At 36.7% G+C, this 19,101-nt stretch overlaps 1 protein-coding gene across 7 annotated transcripts in view; it reads left to right on the top strand.

The window, feature by feature from the left end:
* The window catches only part of RAPGEF6 (Rap guanine nucleotide exchange factor 6), a 244,075-nt gene that overhangs the window by 181,680 nt on the left and 43,294 nt on the right, over positions 1 to 19,101 (top strand). For all 7 annotated transcript variants that reach the window (XM_075900358.2, XM_075900357.2, XM_075900363.2 and 4 more), the window contains 4 exons: positions 2,123 to 2,366; positions 7,334 to 7,491; positions 12,242 to 12,482; positions 14,151 to 14,534. In XM_075900358.2, coding sequence (XP_075756473.1) covers positions 2,123 to 2,366; positions 7,334 to 7,491; positions 12,242 to 12,482; positions 14,151 to 14,534 — 1,027 coding nt within the window. The remainder of the gene's footprint in view (positions 1 to 2,122; positions 2,367 to 7,333; positions 7,492 to 12,241; positions 12,483 to 14,150; positions 14,535 to 19,101) is intronic.

Genomic DNA, 19,101 nt, shown 5'->3' with positions numbered 1-19,101 from the left:
CTCCTGGGCGGCTTTGCTCGGGTCTCCCTGGTCTGCTGGGCGGGGTGGGAGCGCAGCTAGTGCGCCCCCTCCCTCCCCCCGAGCAGATCAGGCTTTTGTTGCGGGACGCCTCTGGTAGAGCAGCTGGGGTGCTGCCGGGTTGGTCCTGTGGGAACCTACCGGGCAGCGCCCCAACTGTTCTGTCCCAGGCTCCAGATTCAGCAGCTGTTGAAACTGATCAGGCTGATTCCAGGAAGCTGGGGGCAGAGCAACTCTGCCTCTGGCTTCCTGTAGTCAGCCCCTGGTCAGTTTCAGTGGCAGCATCTGAATCTGGAGCCAGTTCCGACTTACATACAAATTCAACTTAAGAACAAAACTATAGTCCCTATCTTGTTCGTAACCTGGGGACTGCCTGTAAATGTATATGTGTGGATTATGAGCCCTTTTTATTGCTGCTAGATATTCAAGGTGCTTACTCTGCTGATTGATGTATTTTAACAAATCCATCCACTAAAGCCCTTTGCATTTGCTATTCTTATTTTTAATAGAGTGCCAAATGCTTCATGTGGTTCTAGAGAGTTATCACAGAATATATAAGTGAATCCCCAAGCTCACATCTGAATTTCTCATACAAAGATGTACAATCCTAAATTTTGGTATGTAATAAAATCATGCAATTTGGTCTAATATTTGTGCATAGTATGTGCTGCCTGCCTGGTTTGGGAGGAAAACATGAATAATCAGCACCGTGCAGCTGTAATTTCTGTTTCAGTGAATGCAGGCGTTTGTATTCAACTGAAAATACTAAATTTCTCTGATGTCAGCAACCTCAAAGATGTTAAAAAACCACACACTCACCCTGAGTGGCAGGAATTAATTTATAGTGTTGAAGGGTAGAGTTTTATGTTACATACCAGAAACACAAATAAAATAGGTATAACCTGTTCCCCCCATAGAATAGCATTTTCTGGAAATGTCATTGTTATCAGTTGGCCAGTGAAATCTGATAAGCGCAAAAAGAATATTAGATATGGATTATGTTCAATAATATAAATGAAGATAGACGAAGGGTCAGTTAGTAAAGTGTCAGTCTTACAGCTGTTCTTAAGAAAACGTGTTATCCCATTACCTAAAAGATAAAGATTAAAAAAAAAAAAACTATTGTAAAGGTTGATGAATGTAAATGTAATGTTTTCTTTTATCTAGCTAATTGTACTGGATGGTAGCATAGTTTAATTAAATTTGTCATAAGGTTTATTAATAAGAAAAATGAAAAAGATGAATTTTTTTCTACTTCATTATTTAATTGCCTTTGAAAGTACCCTCCAGTGTAGTATTTTTCTATTTGTAGTGTGTTTTCCATTAGTTATTTAGTGGCTATTCCTTCTCCTATTGAATTCAGTAGCGAAGAACAGCCATATTGGGTCATCTAGCCCAGTATCCTGTCTTCCGACAATTTGCAATGCCATGTTCCCCAGAGGGAATGAACAGAACAGGTAATCATCAAGTGATTTCTTCCCTGTCATTTATTCCCAGCTTCTGGTACACAGAGGCTAGGAACACTATCCTTGTACATGCTGTCTGATAGTTATTGATGGACCTAGAATTTATCGAGTTCTTTTTGAACCCTGTTAGTGTTGACCTTTAGAACATCCTCTGGCAAAGAGTTCCACAAGCTCACTATGTGTTGTTTGTTTGTTCTAAATTTGCTGCCTATTAATTTTATTTGGTGACCTCTACTTCTTTTGTTTAGAGAAGGAATAAATAGCACTTTTGTATCTACTTTTTCTACACTGGTTATAGTTTTAAAGACCTCAATCATATCACCCCCTTATTTTCCAAACTGAAATGAAGCTTGGTAGTCTTACTCTTCTCTCTTTATACAGAAGCCTTTCCATACTCCTAATAATTTTGTTGCCTTTTCTCAAACTTTTCAAATGTAATATATCTTATTTGAAAAGGGGTGACCACATCAGCATGCAGTGGGAAGAGGAAAGTTGACCATATTGTCTGTGTGTGTGTGTTAACAACTATGATGTTCAGTATTTCTTTTACGGTGGTAGGTGAAGATGGGATAAAGAAGGCTTAAAAGAACAGGTTTTCTAGGAAATAAATTTTTTAACAGGTTTATCTTCTTTTACAGTGTTTAAAGAACTTCTTAGCAGGCTAGGACAGGAGAAAAATGGAGTCCCTCATATTCCAAAAATTGCAGAAAAGAAAAGTAATCGCTACTCCATCCCAGATATGCCTGGAGATATGGAACAAATATTTCCATGTGAGAAAGGAAACAAGAAAATCAAAGCAAACACTGTATCTGGTGGAAGAAACAGAATCAGGAAAATTTTAGACAAGACACGATTCAGCATCTTACCTCCCAAACTATTTAGGTAGGTGTGACTGTTCTGGCAAAAGAGTATATGTTGTTAAGCTGCTATTTTCCAAATTAAGCCATTTAATAAACTAAACAGTATAACTATTTTTATATAGGTAAAAGACAACTGCTGCAAATATGATTAGCAATTGTAATATTAGACCAAAATATAGCTTTGAAAAAGCCTACTCCTTTATAGTGCCCTACTTTCAAACCTGCCTTGCACCTACATCATTTTGAATTTCTATCCACAATATGAAAAGTCTCAGAGGGAGGTAGCTGTGTTAGTCTGTATCTGCAAAACAAGGGGTCCTGTGGCACCTTAGAGACTAACAGATTTATTAGGGCATAAACTTTTGTGGGTATAACTACTTAATTAGCGAAGTGAGTTTTATCCATGAAAGCTTATGCTCTAATAAATTTGTTAGTCTCAAAGGCTATGTTTACACAGCAGCGTTATTTTGGAATAACTGACATTATTCTGGAATAACAAAGACCGCGTCTACACTACAGTCCTTCATTTTGAAATAATATTGAGCTGGAGGACTTCTTACTCTGACTCACGGTAACTCTCATTTTACGAGAAGTAAGGGAAGTTGAAGGAAGAGTGCTCTTCCTTCGATTTCCTTCTGTGTAGACAGCGCCAAAAGCTAAATTAATCTATTTCGACTTCAGCTACACAGTTGACATAGCTGAAGTTGCACAGCTTAATTCAACTGTAACCCTGCTGTGTAGACGTACCCTAAGTGCCATAGGACTCCTTGTTGTTTATCCATAATATGTAATGCAAATATTTAACTGTCAATATTTTCTTTAGTATCAATTGTTATAGTATGAATATGAGGAACAACCTGTGCAATCTGGGCACTGGAAAGCATTAATTAAGTAACTTTCAATTTAAAATGAGTGGATATGTTAAGACTTTTCAGATGCTTTTGTCTATGACAATCCATTTGAATCAACACGTTTTGTAACTCTCTTTGGGAAAGTGTTTTACATATGGATTTTTTTCCTCATGTATGTGGTTCAGTATCTGAACTTGAACAATCAGTATTGCTTTAATATTTTTCTGTAATTTTCAGTTCTGAAACCTCATCCATTAATGACTACCAGCCGTCTAGCTACCAATACCCTGTTATACTCTGAATATATTTACAGTACAAAGACTAGTTGATTTAAGTGCTAAAAATGATTTGAGATAAGAAAAGCAAATATAGCCTTAAATTACAAGTGCTGATATTTTCGATCAGCTAGCATACAAATATAATGCCTGGTTTATTGAGATTGGATATGTATTTTAGTAAATTTGATAACAAAAGTAGAATAATGTTATTTCATAAAACTTAGATGGAAAAGATCTAATTGCTACTTACCCCTTTGGCACCTACATTCTTTTGTGCTTTGTGTCCTGTGTTACTGACTTAAACACTGGCACATCAGCAGTTTGCTTTGGGACATTTCTGTAGGCTAATAGATCTTATTGTTACAACATTTGTCTTCATATTCAGCCACATTTTTCAGGTGCTAACTCTCATCCTATTTCTCCTAATTATAAACAACTTGGATCATTTCTCCCACCTCCAATCTCCTCACACTCAGTGTGTTCTTCTTTTAGCCCTTAAGTGCACAATATATCTATACAAATGGCAGAAGTGTTTTAATATACCATGAAATGAAAGTGTGATGACATTTTAAAGACTAAGAACTGTCTCTGTCATAGGTCATTTTTCCAATGTTAACTCATATTCAGGCATCATTTGTCTCAGTGGAATCTTCAGATGTTTGTATTAGGTTGCTGCATCTGCTTGATTTTGTTTTGTTGTCATCTATTTTTTTCTCTGCACTACTTCTCTCTTCTTGTGTAAACTTTGTTATTTATGTTCCTCAGAAGAATCATAAAGTTGTTGAAATGTTTACAGTATTTTCCTTGTGTTTTCAACATTGTCTTCTTTCTGTTACTGCATCACCTTCTCAGGGGATTGTTTTGGTAAGAAATTGCCTAATTATATGTTGTTGGGGGTGTGCCAATACAGCTTCTTCACAAGCATGAATGCTTTTAGACTTCAATGTAGTTTCTTTGGTACTGTTGAATAGCATACACAATTCCAGTTCTTTTCCTCCTATAAACTCAAAAGTCTTGCCATTAAATTTTCATCATCTCATGAGATTTATAGCACCATATACTAGAAAGTATTGGATCACTCCACTTCTGCTTTGGCAATGTGTGGGATGCTTCAAGAATTTGTAGAATTTTGTTAGTTTACTATACAATTACATGGATCCCAGCTTGGTGATCCAGATAATGTGATTATAAGCAAGTATACCATGGCTTGCAGCTGGTGACCTTATATAGTAGAGAAAGAAAGACCTGGCACTTTTGGGTACTTCACTTGAACTAAAAAATCAGGTATCTTGAAATGCACAGTTTGTAATATGTTTTTATACTTACATTTGTAAAAATGATGCCCATATTCCCTCTGGTGTTTCATGTCTTTTCTCGCATCTTCTTCCTTTAACCTTCTCAGTTCTAGTCTTGGCATAAATTCCTTCAGCTTAATAAATCAGGACTGATACCCTTATAAATAAGAACAGCTTCTACCAAAGTAAAGTATATCCTTTTCCCTCTTCATCCTCTAATTCACCCCACACCTTGACTTAATTTTGGCCACCCACATTTCTCGAATATATATATTTCCATTTCCATCAGATGCTACACTTATTGCTTCTCTGCAAAAAAGCTTATTGTCATTTTCATTTCCTCTCACCTAAACTAATATAGTTCTTGCTCCCTTCTCCTTTAATTGTCACATAAAGTTGCAAAGCTCCAGATCTCAATTTGTCCCCAAAGTGACCCATCTCATTCACTCTGTCTACCCAAAAGCTGACCACAATTACTTGCATACTCAGAAATCTTTCCTGGCTCCTTCTCATTTCTGAATCAGCACAACATTCTTTGTCATAGATTTCAAAACTCTTCCCCTAATCTCTAACCATTTTTTTTCCTGAACTTTAGGCTGTTTCTGAAGCTTCCTTAGTTTTCCTCTTTCTTCTCCCCCCCCCCCCCCAACAGTCAATACTGTATAATCTTACTATCTGGAACAGAATCTCTTCTGATTAACTCTGTCTCTTTGCAAATTGCATTTTAAGATCCACCTATCTTCCTTGTTTTGAGACTCTTAACCTTCTTTCTGTATTATCCTGCTCTTCTTTTGCTCAATCGTTCTTCCTGAAATTTGGTCATTTTTCCTTCTTGCCACTGTCCCATCACAAAAATGTTGCCCTATGGTATATTTTAATTTACTTTTATGACTGACTGATTAGAATAATCTGTTTGGTCTTTAATGATTCTTTTATATGAACAACTCTGCATACAATTGTAGTAATGTATTTTATACAATACGATAAATGGGTGTGATGTATGTAAATATCTTAATTATATTAAGAGGAGTCCAGTGAATACATTAAAATGACAGATGAGGTAATTTAGGTTTTATATTGATAGAAACTTTGAGAAAGTAAAAATAATGAAAATGTATTGTGCTAAATAAACCAAAGGGATTTTTCTTCCTATATCTAAATGTAGAACTCCTCCCTGACTTCCCCAAAATCATACTTAAGAAAAAGTATTTTAAAAATAAATATACACAAAGCAATCATATTAGTTGATTGTTTTGGGAGAGGTGCTACTTCCTCTTATTAATGGGTAAGACTTAAAATTCACTTTACTCTCTGCCACAAGTGAATTATATTATTACTTTCTATATAGAAGCATGACCGGGTGGCTAGATTTTTTGTTTTTACATGAGTGGCCAAATGCTTAAAGTTTGTGCTTTGGGCTGCAACTTTTTCTAGCTTGATGCACCACTCTGCCTAATGCTAGTATCTCGTTACAGTTCTGCTTTGTGCTTTTAGACCTCTCCCTTGCCTTTTTCTCCAGTTGATTTGTGTTGCTGCAGCACGAATCAGGGTGTGCAAACAAAGTACAGATACCAGCAATTCCTCTGATTCTTGGAAATGAGAACTTTCCCTTTTTTACAACCCTATATCAGCCCCCAATTTCCTTGGGCCTTAACTTACCTACTGAGAGCCCATCTGGCAGTATTAAACAAGTCTAGCAGTTTCTCTGCTGGCCTCAGGTGTTGCTTCTTTCAGCTCCTGTGTACTACTTCATGTAATAATCTGGAGCACTTCTTACTGGGGAAGAACCAGAGCATAGGAAATGTGAAAGCAGTAGAAACCAGAGCCCTTAGAAAAGCTGCTGGATTCAGAGTTGTGTTTCTCAATGGTAGTGCTCCTGTATGGAAGGAAGACCTTCAGGGAAGGAGACAAAGGTGGTTTGCTTCATGTTGTAGAGAGAACTGAGGTTCTTAGAAGGTCACAGTAAAATCTTATTAGGCAATCATATTTTGATATTAAAAAAGATTAAAACATTTGGCCGTGACTAGTGAAGGCATAATCAACTGCACTGTTCAGATGAATTGCATACAACTACAAATCTGAGCAACATTTTCACCAACCCTGTGGAGTTATGCTGTAAATGGGCACGAATGCCTTAGCCTGCTATGTGTATTCATTAGTTCTTTCTTTATATATCACCAAATTAGTACATCAGATCCAGCATGTATTTACATAGTGGGTAATTTTATAAGGTGTTTTATATTGCAGCTTGTTTGGAGCTCTACTGCTTTTATCTCTAAGCATTTATTTGCACTAAGTCTTTACAATTTTTACTGTTCTGCAGAGTATTTTGGTAAATGTTCAGAAGTAATCAGTTAAGAAATGGAGTTAAGTTAATGAAAAAGATTTATTTTGTTTAAATTATGAGGATTTTTTCCCCATCTGTTTGATCTTCTGTTGTGTATCACATTAAGGAAGCTTTGATTTAGAGAAAGTTCTTTTTGTGCTTTGTTGTACAGACAAAGTAAAATACATTTTCTACTCTGTATCAGCTAAATGTAGGTAATTTTTGCAACTATTTTGCAGTGATGGCAGTGTAAGCCAGTCACAGGATGACAGTATTGTTGGAACAAGGCAGTGCAGACACAGTCTGGCCATAATGCCTATCCCTGGAACACTCTCGTCAAGTAGCCCTGATCTGTTGCAGCCTACAACCAGTATGCTGGATTTTACTAATCCTTCAGGTAAAGTAATACATTTTTCTGTGTTGTGTATGTGCAGTGAACTCTGCAGCTCACCAGAGCACTTAGTTTGAGAAAATATTAGTTGATGTTGCAAGGTCTATTTACTCAAACATTCCAAATTTGTATTGATTTGTATTTTAGTAAATCTAAATATGAAGCTAATTTAAATAACTACCTTTTTATTTACTGGTTCTTAGCATTTATATAGTATTTACAATGACATTGTCATAGCAAATAAAGGTCCCACTATGCTTATTAACTTCAATATTTTAGTTGTAACTTTTACTGAACATAGGAACCAATTTGAGGGGAAATCATATCTTCTATTGGCACTAAACCCTGTCAAAATTGTTCTTCCTGACCTCTGAGGATAGAACAAGAAGCATTGGGCTTAAACTGCAGCAAGGGAGGTTTAGGTTGGACATTAGGAAAAAGTTCCTAACTGTCAGCGTGGTTAAACACTGGAATAAATTGCCTAGGGAGGTTATAGAATCTCCATCTCTGGAGATATTTAAGAGTAGGTTAGATAAATGTCGATCAGGGATGGTCTAGAAAATACTGGGTCCTGCTATGAGGGCTGGAGACTGGACTCAATGACCTCTCGAGGTCCCTTCCAGTCCTAGTTTTCTATGATTCTATGAAATGTACTCATTTGTGCAAGTCATGGCCCTAGCAGGTTCCAAACTGGAGACAAACAACAAAACCCCCAAAAGAGCCTCACCTCTTAAGCCTGTATGCCAGCTCTGCTTTGCCATAACTTGAGAGCTTGTTCCTTCTCTCTAAGCAAAAGTAGAACCCACCATCTCAAATACTCTCCATTTAGAGAGCTCTGCCATTATTTTAGTGAGAGTGGTTTGGCCTTGTCTGCTCCTCCACTACTTTTATATTCTCTTCCCAGGTGGTATGACTTCTGTTCATGTGCAGCCCATGAAAAAACACTCATAAAACATTTTGGGCAAGAGTTTTGGTACCAAGTCAGTGCTGTCATACCTTGACGAACATTTCATGTATTCAAATAGATTTTTGAAAAACAAAAATAATACTTTTCAGTTTTATAACATAGGGTTGCCAACTTTCTAATGGCAGAAACCAAACACCCTTACCCTTCACCGCAGGCCCAGTCACTCCATCCCCCCTCCCTTGTTTATTCTCTCCCATTCTTTCTCACTTGCTTACTTTCATCAGCCTGGGGAAGGTGGTTGGGATATGGGTTCTGAGGTAGGGCCAGAAATGCAGGGTTCAGGAAGGTGCTTTGGGCTCAGAGTCAGGGTGTGTTTCAGGGGGTGAGAGCTCCACCTGGGGGATCAGGCTATAGTGTGGAGCTGGGGATGAGGGATTTGGGATGCAGTAGGTGATTCTAGGTTGGGGCTGAGGAGTTTGGAATGCAAGAGGGGGTACACACTGCAAGTTCTGGGAGGGAGTTTGGATGTGGAGGGGGCCTCAGGCCTGGGGCAGGAGAGTGGAGTGTGGGTGTGGGGAGCAGGCTCTGGGAGGGAGTTTGGGTGCAGGAGGGGTTCAAGGTTGGGGTGTAGAAAAAAGTTTGAGGTTCAGGTAGTGCTTACCTCAGGTAGTTCCCAGAAGTGGCAGGCATGTCCCTATAGCCCCTTGGCACGGGTTGGCCAAGAAGCCCTGTGTACTCCCTCCACACAAGTGCCACTTCTGCAGTTCCCATGATACAGTTCCCAGCCAGTGGAGCTTCAGAGTCAGTCCCTGACCCTAGGATCCGGAAATTCAAGCCATTACCCGAAGCTGCATGGTAATAGGATAGGCAGTGAGCCTTAACTCTGATGTGCAACTGCCCAGACTGGCGCTTCAAAGGGGCAGTGCAGCATTAACGCCTGCAATTAAAGCATTAGAAAAATTAACGCATTAATCCTTCCCTGCATTAATCGCAGGCATTAACGCACATCGATTGTCAGCCCTATTTCTTAATAATTTCTCTTGTAAAGTATATGTGCATATATATTATATCTCGTACATTAATATCCACGGCATATCACTTCCCGTGCTGCAAATTCATTATCTTTCTACGTGTTTCACGTTTTTCTAAAATTCCTGATTTAACATTGGTGGAGGATTTTCAATAGGCTTTAGTTGTGGCCAGTTAATCTTTCTTAACCTTGATCAGTATTCAGTTTATTAGTGATAGAAATGTAGCCGTGTTAGTCTGGGGTAGCTGAAGCAAAATGCAGGACCATGTAGCACTTTAAAGACTAACAAGATGGTTTATTAGATGATGAGCTTTCGTGGGCCAGACCCACTTCCTCAGATCAAATAGTGGAAGAAAATAGTCACAACCATATATACCAAAGGATACAATTAAAAAAAAATGAATACATATGAAAAGGACAAATCACATTTCAGAACAGGAGGAGGATGCCGGGGGCGGGGGGAGGGGAGGGAGGAAGGTAAGTGTCTGTGAATTGAAGATATTAGAGGTGGGGAGAGTGGGATGTTTGTGAGTTAATGGTATTAAACATCCCACTCTCCCCACCTCTAATATCTTCAATTCACAGACACTTACCTTCCTCCCTCCCCCCCCCCCCCCCCCGGCATCCTCCTCCTGTTCTGAAATGTGATTTGTCCTTTTCATATGTATTCATTTTTTTTAATTGTATCCTTTGGTATATATGGTTGTGACTATTTTCTTCCACTATTTGATCTGAGGAAGTGAGTCTGGCACACGAAAGCTCATCATCTATTAAACCATCTTGTTAGTCTTTAAAGTGCTACATTGTCCTGTATTTTGCTTCAGTTTATTAGTATGTGTGTGGAAAGTCATTTTTGAATGGAGGGAAGTCTAAAATAACTAGCATATCAGCATATTACATTCATTTGATTATTAATTATTCTTGTAATCTCTAGATCTTATGTTTACATAAATGGATTTGTTTTTGTTTTTGCTGCCTGCAGCAGTTGGTTTTTACTGTAAGTATTCTGAGTTCTGGCAGCCTATAGTTCTTTGTATTGCATGTCTTGTCTGTTGAAATGAGCTTATTTTTAACTGCCAAAATTTGTTTACAATTTTGTCATGCTTGTTATTTGTATCATAAAAGTCATTATTAGGATTATTGTTTATTGGATATTTGCATGCCCTATAACTTTTTTTTTAAATAAACTAAACCAATTATTTATTTTGTGGAGAAGTAGTATAGCTTAGTGAATAAAGCACTGAACCAAGACTCAGGAGACATGGATTATATTTCACTGGTTTGCTGGGTGACCTTAGGCAGTCACTTCACCACCCTGTGCCTCAGTTTCCTCATCTGTAAAATAGGGATAGTGATACTAATCTCCTTTGTAAAGCACTTGAATGTCTGCTGATGAAGAGTGCTATCGAAGGGCTAGTTGGTGTTATGGTTGATGTTTTTTAATAAAACGTTTTGCTTGCCAACTTGAATGCCTGTTATGGTTTTTTTTCCTGTTACAAACAAAAATTGAATCATGAATGAGAAAATAAATACTATTTATATTTAAATAAATAAAAAAGAAAAACCAGTGACAGAAACCAAACCAAAATAATTGGCATCTCTTTGTGACTAGTGGATATTACAACTTTTAATAAAATAATGTAGTAAAATGTAAACAATGTGCATTCTATTTAAGGAATCTTTGATTCTAAGCCACGCATTTTCCAGATATTGAGATTCTTGGTAAATTTACCAAGTTTCTTGGTAAGTTTCAAAATTGTATGCTTTTAACATTGAATTTGTAGGTATTTTAACATCAAATGCTGTTAGTAAGATTCTGACATTTGTACTGCTTGTTTAATCAGTACAGATTATTTTGTTAAGGCTTCATTATTCCTTTGAGTGTTCTAGATGGACCCTTTGTTGGTTTCTGATAGCTCTTATAATTATGTAGACACTTTTTCTTATAGACCCATTGTTGGTTTCTGATATTTCTTATTAGTATAGACACTTTTTCTTCATAATAAAGTATTTACCTTCTTGAATCTTAGCTTTTCCACTTCAAATTAATATTTACATAAACTGTTTTACTTGTATCTAACAGTTCTTAGTACCTTCCCCCATACATATGAGACTTCTAAACTTTAGTTGTCCGCTATTCATCAATTTGTTTGAGGTTGCTTTTACCATAGAATATATAAACTCATAGTGAAATAGCTGGTAGAATCAGTTTTCATTCACCATGCCATTTCGGCCCCTATTTTAGTATTTGTTTAGTCCTCTCCTCAACTTAGTTACAGCTGTCGTGTGGCTACTTTTCTTCAACTGGGAAAGGCTGATACAGATTGGATTTCCCTGGTCTGGCACCCTCAGAACCTGACTGATCCTGAATAAGGGATTTTGCTTGACCCAAGGAGGTCAGTTCTGTCCCATTTGCCCAACTCTGCTTCTGCCCCAGCTGCCAACTCCACTCCCCCCCAAACCACTGGACAGCCGCTGCTGCTCTACCAGACTCCTAGCCAATGGCCCACTAGGGCTGCTGGCCCTGCAGCTGCTACCAGCATTAGCCGGGCTGCTGCTGGTCTCACAGCTGCTGCCAGCACTAGCCAGGCTGCTGCTAGCTCCGTAGCTGCCAGCGGATCTGGTCTGGACCCAGCCCTGGGGATGCCCCATAGAAAAAACAGCATCAGTTTTCAGGAGAATGAGAACAAATACTGAGAACTTACTTTTTATTAAGACCCAGGTGTTGTCCACCCCACCTCATCTGACCGATGAATACTGTTTTATCCTTTCAAGAGATGTAGAAGTTTAGCACTTAAAAGATTTTTTTTTTAATTTAGATATTCCAGATCAAGTTATAAGAGTTTTCAAAGCGGATCAGCAAAGCTGTTACATTATAATCAGCAAAGACACTACAGCAAAAGAAGTTGTGAGTCATGCACTGCATGAATTCAACTTGACGGGCGCTCCAGAAACCTACTCCCTGTGTGAGGTGTCTGTTAGTCCTGAGGGAGTTATCAAACAGAGAAGGCTTCCAGATCAGTTCTCCAAATTAGCAGACAGAATCCAGCTGAACGGAAGGTAAAAGTGTACTTGTTGTGTTTTGTTTGACTTTGTCTTTAAAGGTGAAGCTTTTAAAAAGCAATTTCAAAGAACAGTGTCCTGATTAAAATTTGAGAAGAAAGTATAGAATGTCTTTTGTACTACTGAGAACTGCTAAAGATGTAAGCATTCATTTCGGTGTACACAATTACTCTTAAGAAATTTTAAACCGGAATTGCTGCCCTAGGCTGTGAGCAAATAAGTTGAATTGTTTTCAACTGTAATTATAGTACTCTCTCTTTGCTGTGCTTTTTGACCTGTCTGCTTTTTTCCCCTGCTGCTATGGCAGAAAAATATTTTATGCATCCACTCAGCACGTAATTATAATCTCAGATTTTCTTTGGAGTGGGGAAGAGAGATCATTTCCACCTGATGTTGATGAGAACTTATTCTTTGCATTCTGATACTTATAATCTCTGATGCTGCCCATCTATAAAATTGTGTATACTTTACACTGAATTTCAGTGGCATTAATCAGCACTTCAAAGAAGGCTTCCTACAGCTGCTAAGTATGTTTTGCTTGGAGGTGAGGACTAAGGTTTTTCCTCCATAAATGCCAATAGATCTTAAAACTCTCTTATCTAGTGTATCAGGAGTTGGCAAGAAAGCTTTCCTGGCTATTGCAACTTTTTCAGACCTCTCAAACTATGTTTAAGGGATTGTCATAAACTTGCTATGCTTTCTATTACAAAAAACAGTTTCATCATGGATGCATGAATGTGAATTCCCCTAAAATATTTTTATTTCCTGGTGTGGTGCTATCCTTCCCTCTAAAGAAAGAGGTGCATGACAAAGTGGAAGTTGTATATCTGGCTATTAGAAAAGTATAGCATCTGAGTAATACATTTCAAATGAACTTCAGTATTTAAAAAAAAAAACCAGCTTGCCATAATACTAGATAATTCAGGTCAGTTCAAGATATACAATGGTTTTCATTAAAAAGGAATAATTAATATACTCTGGTGATGTTTACAGTATTTACTTTCAAAAGATACACTTCCTTTTTGTAAAATATAATATTGTATCTAGTTGATAATAACCCAAGATACATGCATGAAGTCTATGTGTGTAAGTGATCTCCTTTGGACCAAGAAAATAATGTTTAAATGTCTTTTCATTTCCTGAGTACTGTGTGCTTCATGTATATGTTAATTCATTATGCTAATTTTTCCATAAAAAATGGGAAAATTCATTTACATCAAGACTTTAAATATTTCTTAGGATCCAGGGCTATTCAAATGTTAATTTACTGCTGTATTTGTAAGTAGACAAGCTACTGACCTTTTACTGAAGGGCAAAGCTATTATGTACTCAATTGTAGGCTAGTATATAGAAACTGGTGATTAATGAAGAAGAAGAAAAGATTTCAGTGGTCTCATCGAACATTATTACTTTAGCAATGGCAGTGTTGTGCAGTGGATAGTGTAAGATACTGAGGAATGGAACTCAATGGAGTTCCATTCCAACATTGCCTTTCATTGTTAGGCTCTAGGCATGTCTATTATAGATGATCTTATTAGTTCTTACATCAGTCAAGTGTGGATAATCCTAAGACATCAGGTCTTGATGTTAAACTTAATGGTATGTAAAGTAATTTCAGAATGTCACAGAAAAGCTGCTCTAACATTTTATTGTATTTATCTTTAGGTATTATCTGAAAAACAATATGGAAACAGAGACGTTATGCTCGGACGAGGATGCCCAAGAACTGCTTAGAGAGAGTCAGATATCTCTTCTACAGTTGAGTACCATTGAGGTGGCCACACAGCTGTCCATGAGAGACTTTGAATTATTTCGAAATATTGAGCCTACTGAATATATTGATGACCTCTATAAGATGGACTCCAAAACAGGAAATACTCATCTGAAACAATTTGAGGATGTCATTAACCAAGAGACCTTCTGGGTTGCCACAGAAATTTTAACAGAGCCCAACCAGCTCAAAAGAATGAAGATAGTTAAACATTTCATTAAAATTGCCCTACATTGTCGAGAATGCAAGAACTTCAATTCCATGTTTGCAGTTATAAGGTAAAGTACTATTCTTTTGGCAGATATTGGTCACTTGAATATTATATTTTTATTCATATTAAATTAGAGCTGAATCAGATTGTGGCATCAGATGTAATACTTTTAACATCTATTATGGCGAATCAAAACATATTTAGTCTGACAATAACTTGTGGTGGTACAGTGTATTTTAAAATCAGTCTATACAAAAAGGTATACCTTCACTACATTTTTTTTCCTTCTCTTACCCTCACCATTATTTTTTTTGCTTTTAGTTTTTGTATTGTGGTTTTTGTGATAGCTCCTTAACTTTTACGCAGCTATTCTTACTAGTCCATGAGAATAAGTAAAGAAGAGAATGTGTTTGGAGAAATGTTGTTGTTAATTTTAAACCATAGAAAACTGGTGAATATTTTGACTGTTCTCTGTGGTTGATCTCTTTTTCCGATTCCTGAGTATTTTAGGCTTTGGAGCATACTCTACCCCCCTTTTCTAATGTCTAGTTTCTCATGGGTAGGAGTTACTCTCCCTCAATGGATTTTGGCTGCATCACGCCCTCTGAAAATTGAAGTTTTGTTCAAGAAATCAGCCTGTGTGTTTATTCAAGTTTATAGGGAAATTTGCCTTTTTTAGGCTGTGTCACAAGTAACCCATTTACAGTCTGGCATATTATGTCTAGGTGATGCTTTCTTAGGTTATGTCCATACTTACTTGGAATTTCAAATTAAGATACGCATCTCTATATTAATTGTGTAGTTGGAGTCGACATACCTTAATTCACATTTCTGTGCCATCTCCATAATGGGAGGTTGATGAGAACAAATCCTACTATTCCTTTTAGAGGGTCCAGTCCTTAGCGTTTGAGTTAGTGGGTCTTTAATGGACCTTCTAAATGGGACTCTGGAAGACTGGCCGCCACAATATCAATCTTCCAGGAAGTGAAGATGTGGCCTAAGCATACTTATTCCTGCATGTCCCTGTTCTGAGGGCATGTTGTTATGACTAGAAGTTTTAAGAAGACCATGATTTTTCTGATAGGCAAATGATTTGACATAACAGAAGGGGAAAATTGTGCATATTTTTAATTGTGATTTTTTTTTTAAAAGCATAAAAACCAAATAATTTTAATCTGATATTTGTACGACTATTTACTTGGTTTAAACAAGATTTCTAACAACTCTTATTACGCTACACATTACAGTGACAAATTACACAACTCTTATGTTAAAATCCACTTTCCACACATTTTCTAAGGTCCATATTGCCAAATATATGTCCTACTTCAAACTATTTTTGTAATGATTCACAACACTGCCCTTGCTAGTTCTCTATACTAAATACTCCTTAAAAAAAAAACCCTAAAGCCTCTCAATAATTGCTTTAAAACAGGACACCGCTTTTCTTTTCTTATCTTGTGTATGTTATAAATCCTGAGGGGCAGCATGAAACCATTCTGGTGCCTTTAGGAGTTTGTAGGACTCAGTAAGGGTCCTACCTTATCTCCATTTTTCGTGTGTTCACTATTTTCATCATTTTCTTAAGCTGCTTTTTTCTAAAGAATATATATTGAGTTTCTGTAACCTTGTAAACTGAGACCCTTAAGTCCATGTATTATGTTCTAGTCTTGCTTATACATTTTCTATAATCTCCTTATAGTAATAATAGAATGATACATATGTTTTAAAGTAACATCCCTTGTGCCTTATTTTCCCGCTTAAATAATTTTCTATATTATATTTTTGCTCTATTGCAAAATGGCAAGCATTTTCTACTCTCTTTATACTGGTCTGCAAGAATACTTTAACTGAGGGGAATTTAACCTTTTTGGGTCAGGACTGGTTTTCTGTGTATATTGTGAAGCACTTTAAATATTTGTGATCACTACAAAAGACTAATAGTAATGCTTATATTATGTTAAAAATACCCTTCTTGATAACTGAATAGCATTAAACAAAAATACTAGAATAGGTATGAGGATTGATGCAAGATAGTTTCATGTTCATAACATTTTTAACCTGAAATTGATACACTTTGCTAAATTCGTTTTTACTGTTCCAGTCTGTTTCTGTTTAGATACTGATTCTCTTTTAAGAAAAGTTAATAAAGTAATAAAATGCCACAGGCAATATGTATGTCTTCTCAGGGCAATTATTTTTCATAAAATAATAGTTGTCCAGCACTAGTGCATCTGTGCATTAAATTAAATATTAAAATATACTATATACTAATCAGTGTATTTGGGCACCACTATTATTACTATAAATAACTCACTGTATACTGATTGAAATGAATTCTGATTTCACCTGTATATAACACCAGATGCTGAAATATTACTTTAAAGTCTTTTCATTAATAATCTGTGAATCCAAATGCCTTCTACTATTAGGAGCACATTAGAAGATATTATTTCCCTTCTTCTCCAGCTTTGGAAGCATCTGAGTGTCACAAAACACTGTTAAATCAGAGTACTGGCCCATTCCATGGTTTTTAATTAGTGAGTACTTAATTGTGTCAATATGTAGATAATGTGCAGATGCCTTGAGCGTTTATTTAGTTTCCACGTATAATTAGAAGCCTGGGAGTAATTTCAATATACACCATCTTCAGTCTTCCTCCTTAAGGATAATATTGTGGACTGTTGTCCTTTAGGCCAGGGATTGAGCTAATGCAATACTTCAAATAGGCTTCTAAAGCAGTGGGCCAGAGGTGAAATACTGCTATACGCACTCTGTGCTGCCAAGCTAGGATTAATGGCAAAAGAAACACCTTCTTTGTTTTCTTAAATGTAAAATCCTAGGCAAAATCATAGTTCTTCAAGTGTTAAATTGCTTTATTGGTATTATTTGTTTGTTGCATTACAGTGGAAAGACTAAAATAGTTTTATCAGGGGAAACCTTATTGCAACTGGAAGATTAACCATTTTCTGTGGTGTTTAACTGCTCATTCAAAATATTCACATTCAAGGGATTTAATGTGGTAATCATGCTGAGGAGTAGGAAAATCCATTTTGTGGATGTTTTCTTCTCTATAGGGCAGCCAATTTATCTGATTAAACATATTCTTCTAAACTGATTTTGACATCTTAGAATCCAACTCTGGTCATTAGTTTCTTATAGGCTGAAAAATGTCTTGATAATATATTAAAGCCCAGATTGTAAATGGGATTGAATGAGCATGCTCAAGGAAGGAGTCGAAGTGCAAGAAACCTTTCTCTCAGTTTATCCCTAGAGTAAGGCCAATTGTGATTACTAACCAGGTCTCTCCTGTGGCACAACTTCCCCTTAAGAGGCAGCAGGAGAAAGGACCCTGACCATTCCTGCATACCAACAGTCACTAGGACTGGCTAGGAACACCAAAGTGCTCGTGTTAACACCTTCTAAAGGGAGTACAGCAGGTGAATTTCCTCTTTGCATTCCACCTCAAGGAGAAATAGTCTTCGTTGGTCTCAAAGTGGCTGTCCCTTAAGCAACTCTATTTCCTCACACAATATACGGCAGTACTTAACTGCCCTCTTCTGCTCCTAAGGATAGTGGTTAAGCACAGTGATGATCAGGGGGAAAAGACGCTTCCAAATTTCAGTTGTTACATTTAAAAAGAAAATGATACATTAATTTTTTGTTGAGGAGTAGGTTTATCTTCATTCCTGTTTTCTGTGGTAGCATAGGCAAAATGTAATAAAGGAAAATTATATCTAATCCATACCTTGTCATATTAAAAAAGGGGTTTATTTATTTGCTGCCTTTCAGAGAGCTAATGAAAGGACAATTGTTTTGGTTCCACAGAGCAGTGTCCTAATCAATAACAGCAAATCTGAGTTTAGTGATATAAGTGCAACAAAATTAAATATGACTGTTCTGTATTGGTTATCTATGCAGAGTAAATGCTTCAGGTTGCAAATTTGAGTAAACCAGTTGTGGCTGAGCAGAAAAATCAGGTGATATCAGCTTGATATAACTGACCTGCCTACCTATCCAGCTTATATGAAGAGAGAACACAAACTTGGTTTGGAACCCAAGTTTAATATCTACAGAAAGAAACTTCACCTTGAAAGAAGATGTGAGAGAGAGGATGAGGAACAAGCTATCTCTTTTATAGTTATAGTTTTTAAATAACTTTAAAAACAACAAATAATATGGTGGCACTTTAAAGACTAACAAAACATGTGGATGGTATCATGAGCTTTCATGGGCACAGAAGCTCATGGTATCATTTACATGTTTTGTTTGTCTTTAAAGTGCTACCATACAATTTGTTGTTTTTAAAGTTTATCCTGTATAGACTAACTTGGCTACCCCTTTGAATAATTTTTAAAGTTATTCTACTTATTAGAAATGATCTATTTTTCCTCCCAGGTTTGTTCAGTATATACATCAAAGCAAGGTTTTTTTTTAACTGCCAATAGTGCAAATGCAACTAGAAATTTGAATATCAAACTATGTATGTTCTATTTCTTAACACATAAATAAAGGTTCTGTAGAATCAGAATTCATCTGGTAGAATAGAATACAGCTTGCTGTTCTTCAACTATAGAAGGATTCATAGTACTGATTTTAAAAATTCATTAGTCTAAGCCTGTATGACTCTTATG

This window comes from Pelodiscus sinensis, chromosome 16 (genome assembly GCF_052426305.1).
Source record: "Pelodiscus sinensis isolate ZL-2025 chromosome 16, ASM5242630v1, whole genome shotgun sequence".
NCBI lineage: Eukaryota > Metazoa > Chordata > Testudines > Trionychidae > Pelodiscus > Pelodiscus sinensis.
This window is presented reverse-complemented; position numbering and strand designations above follow the sequence as displayed.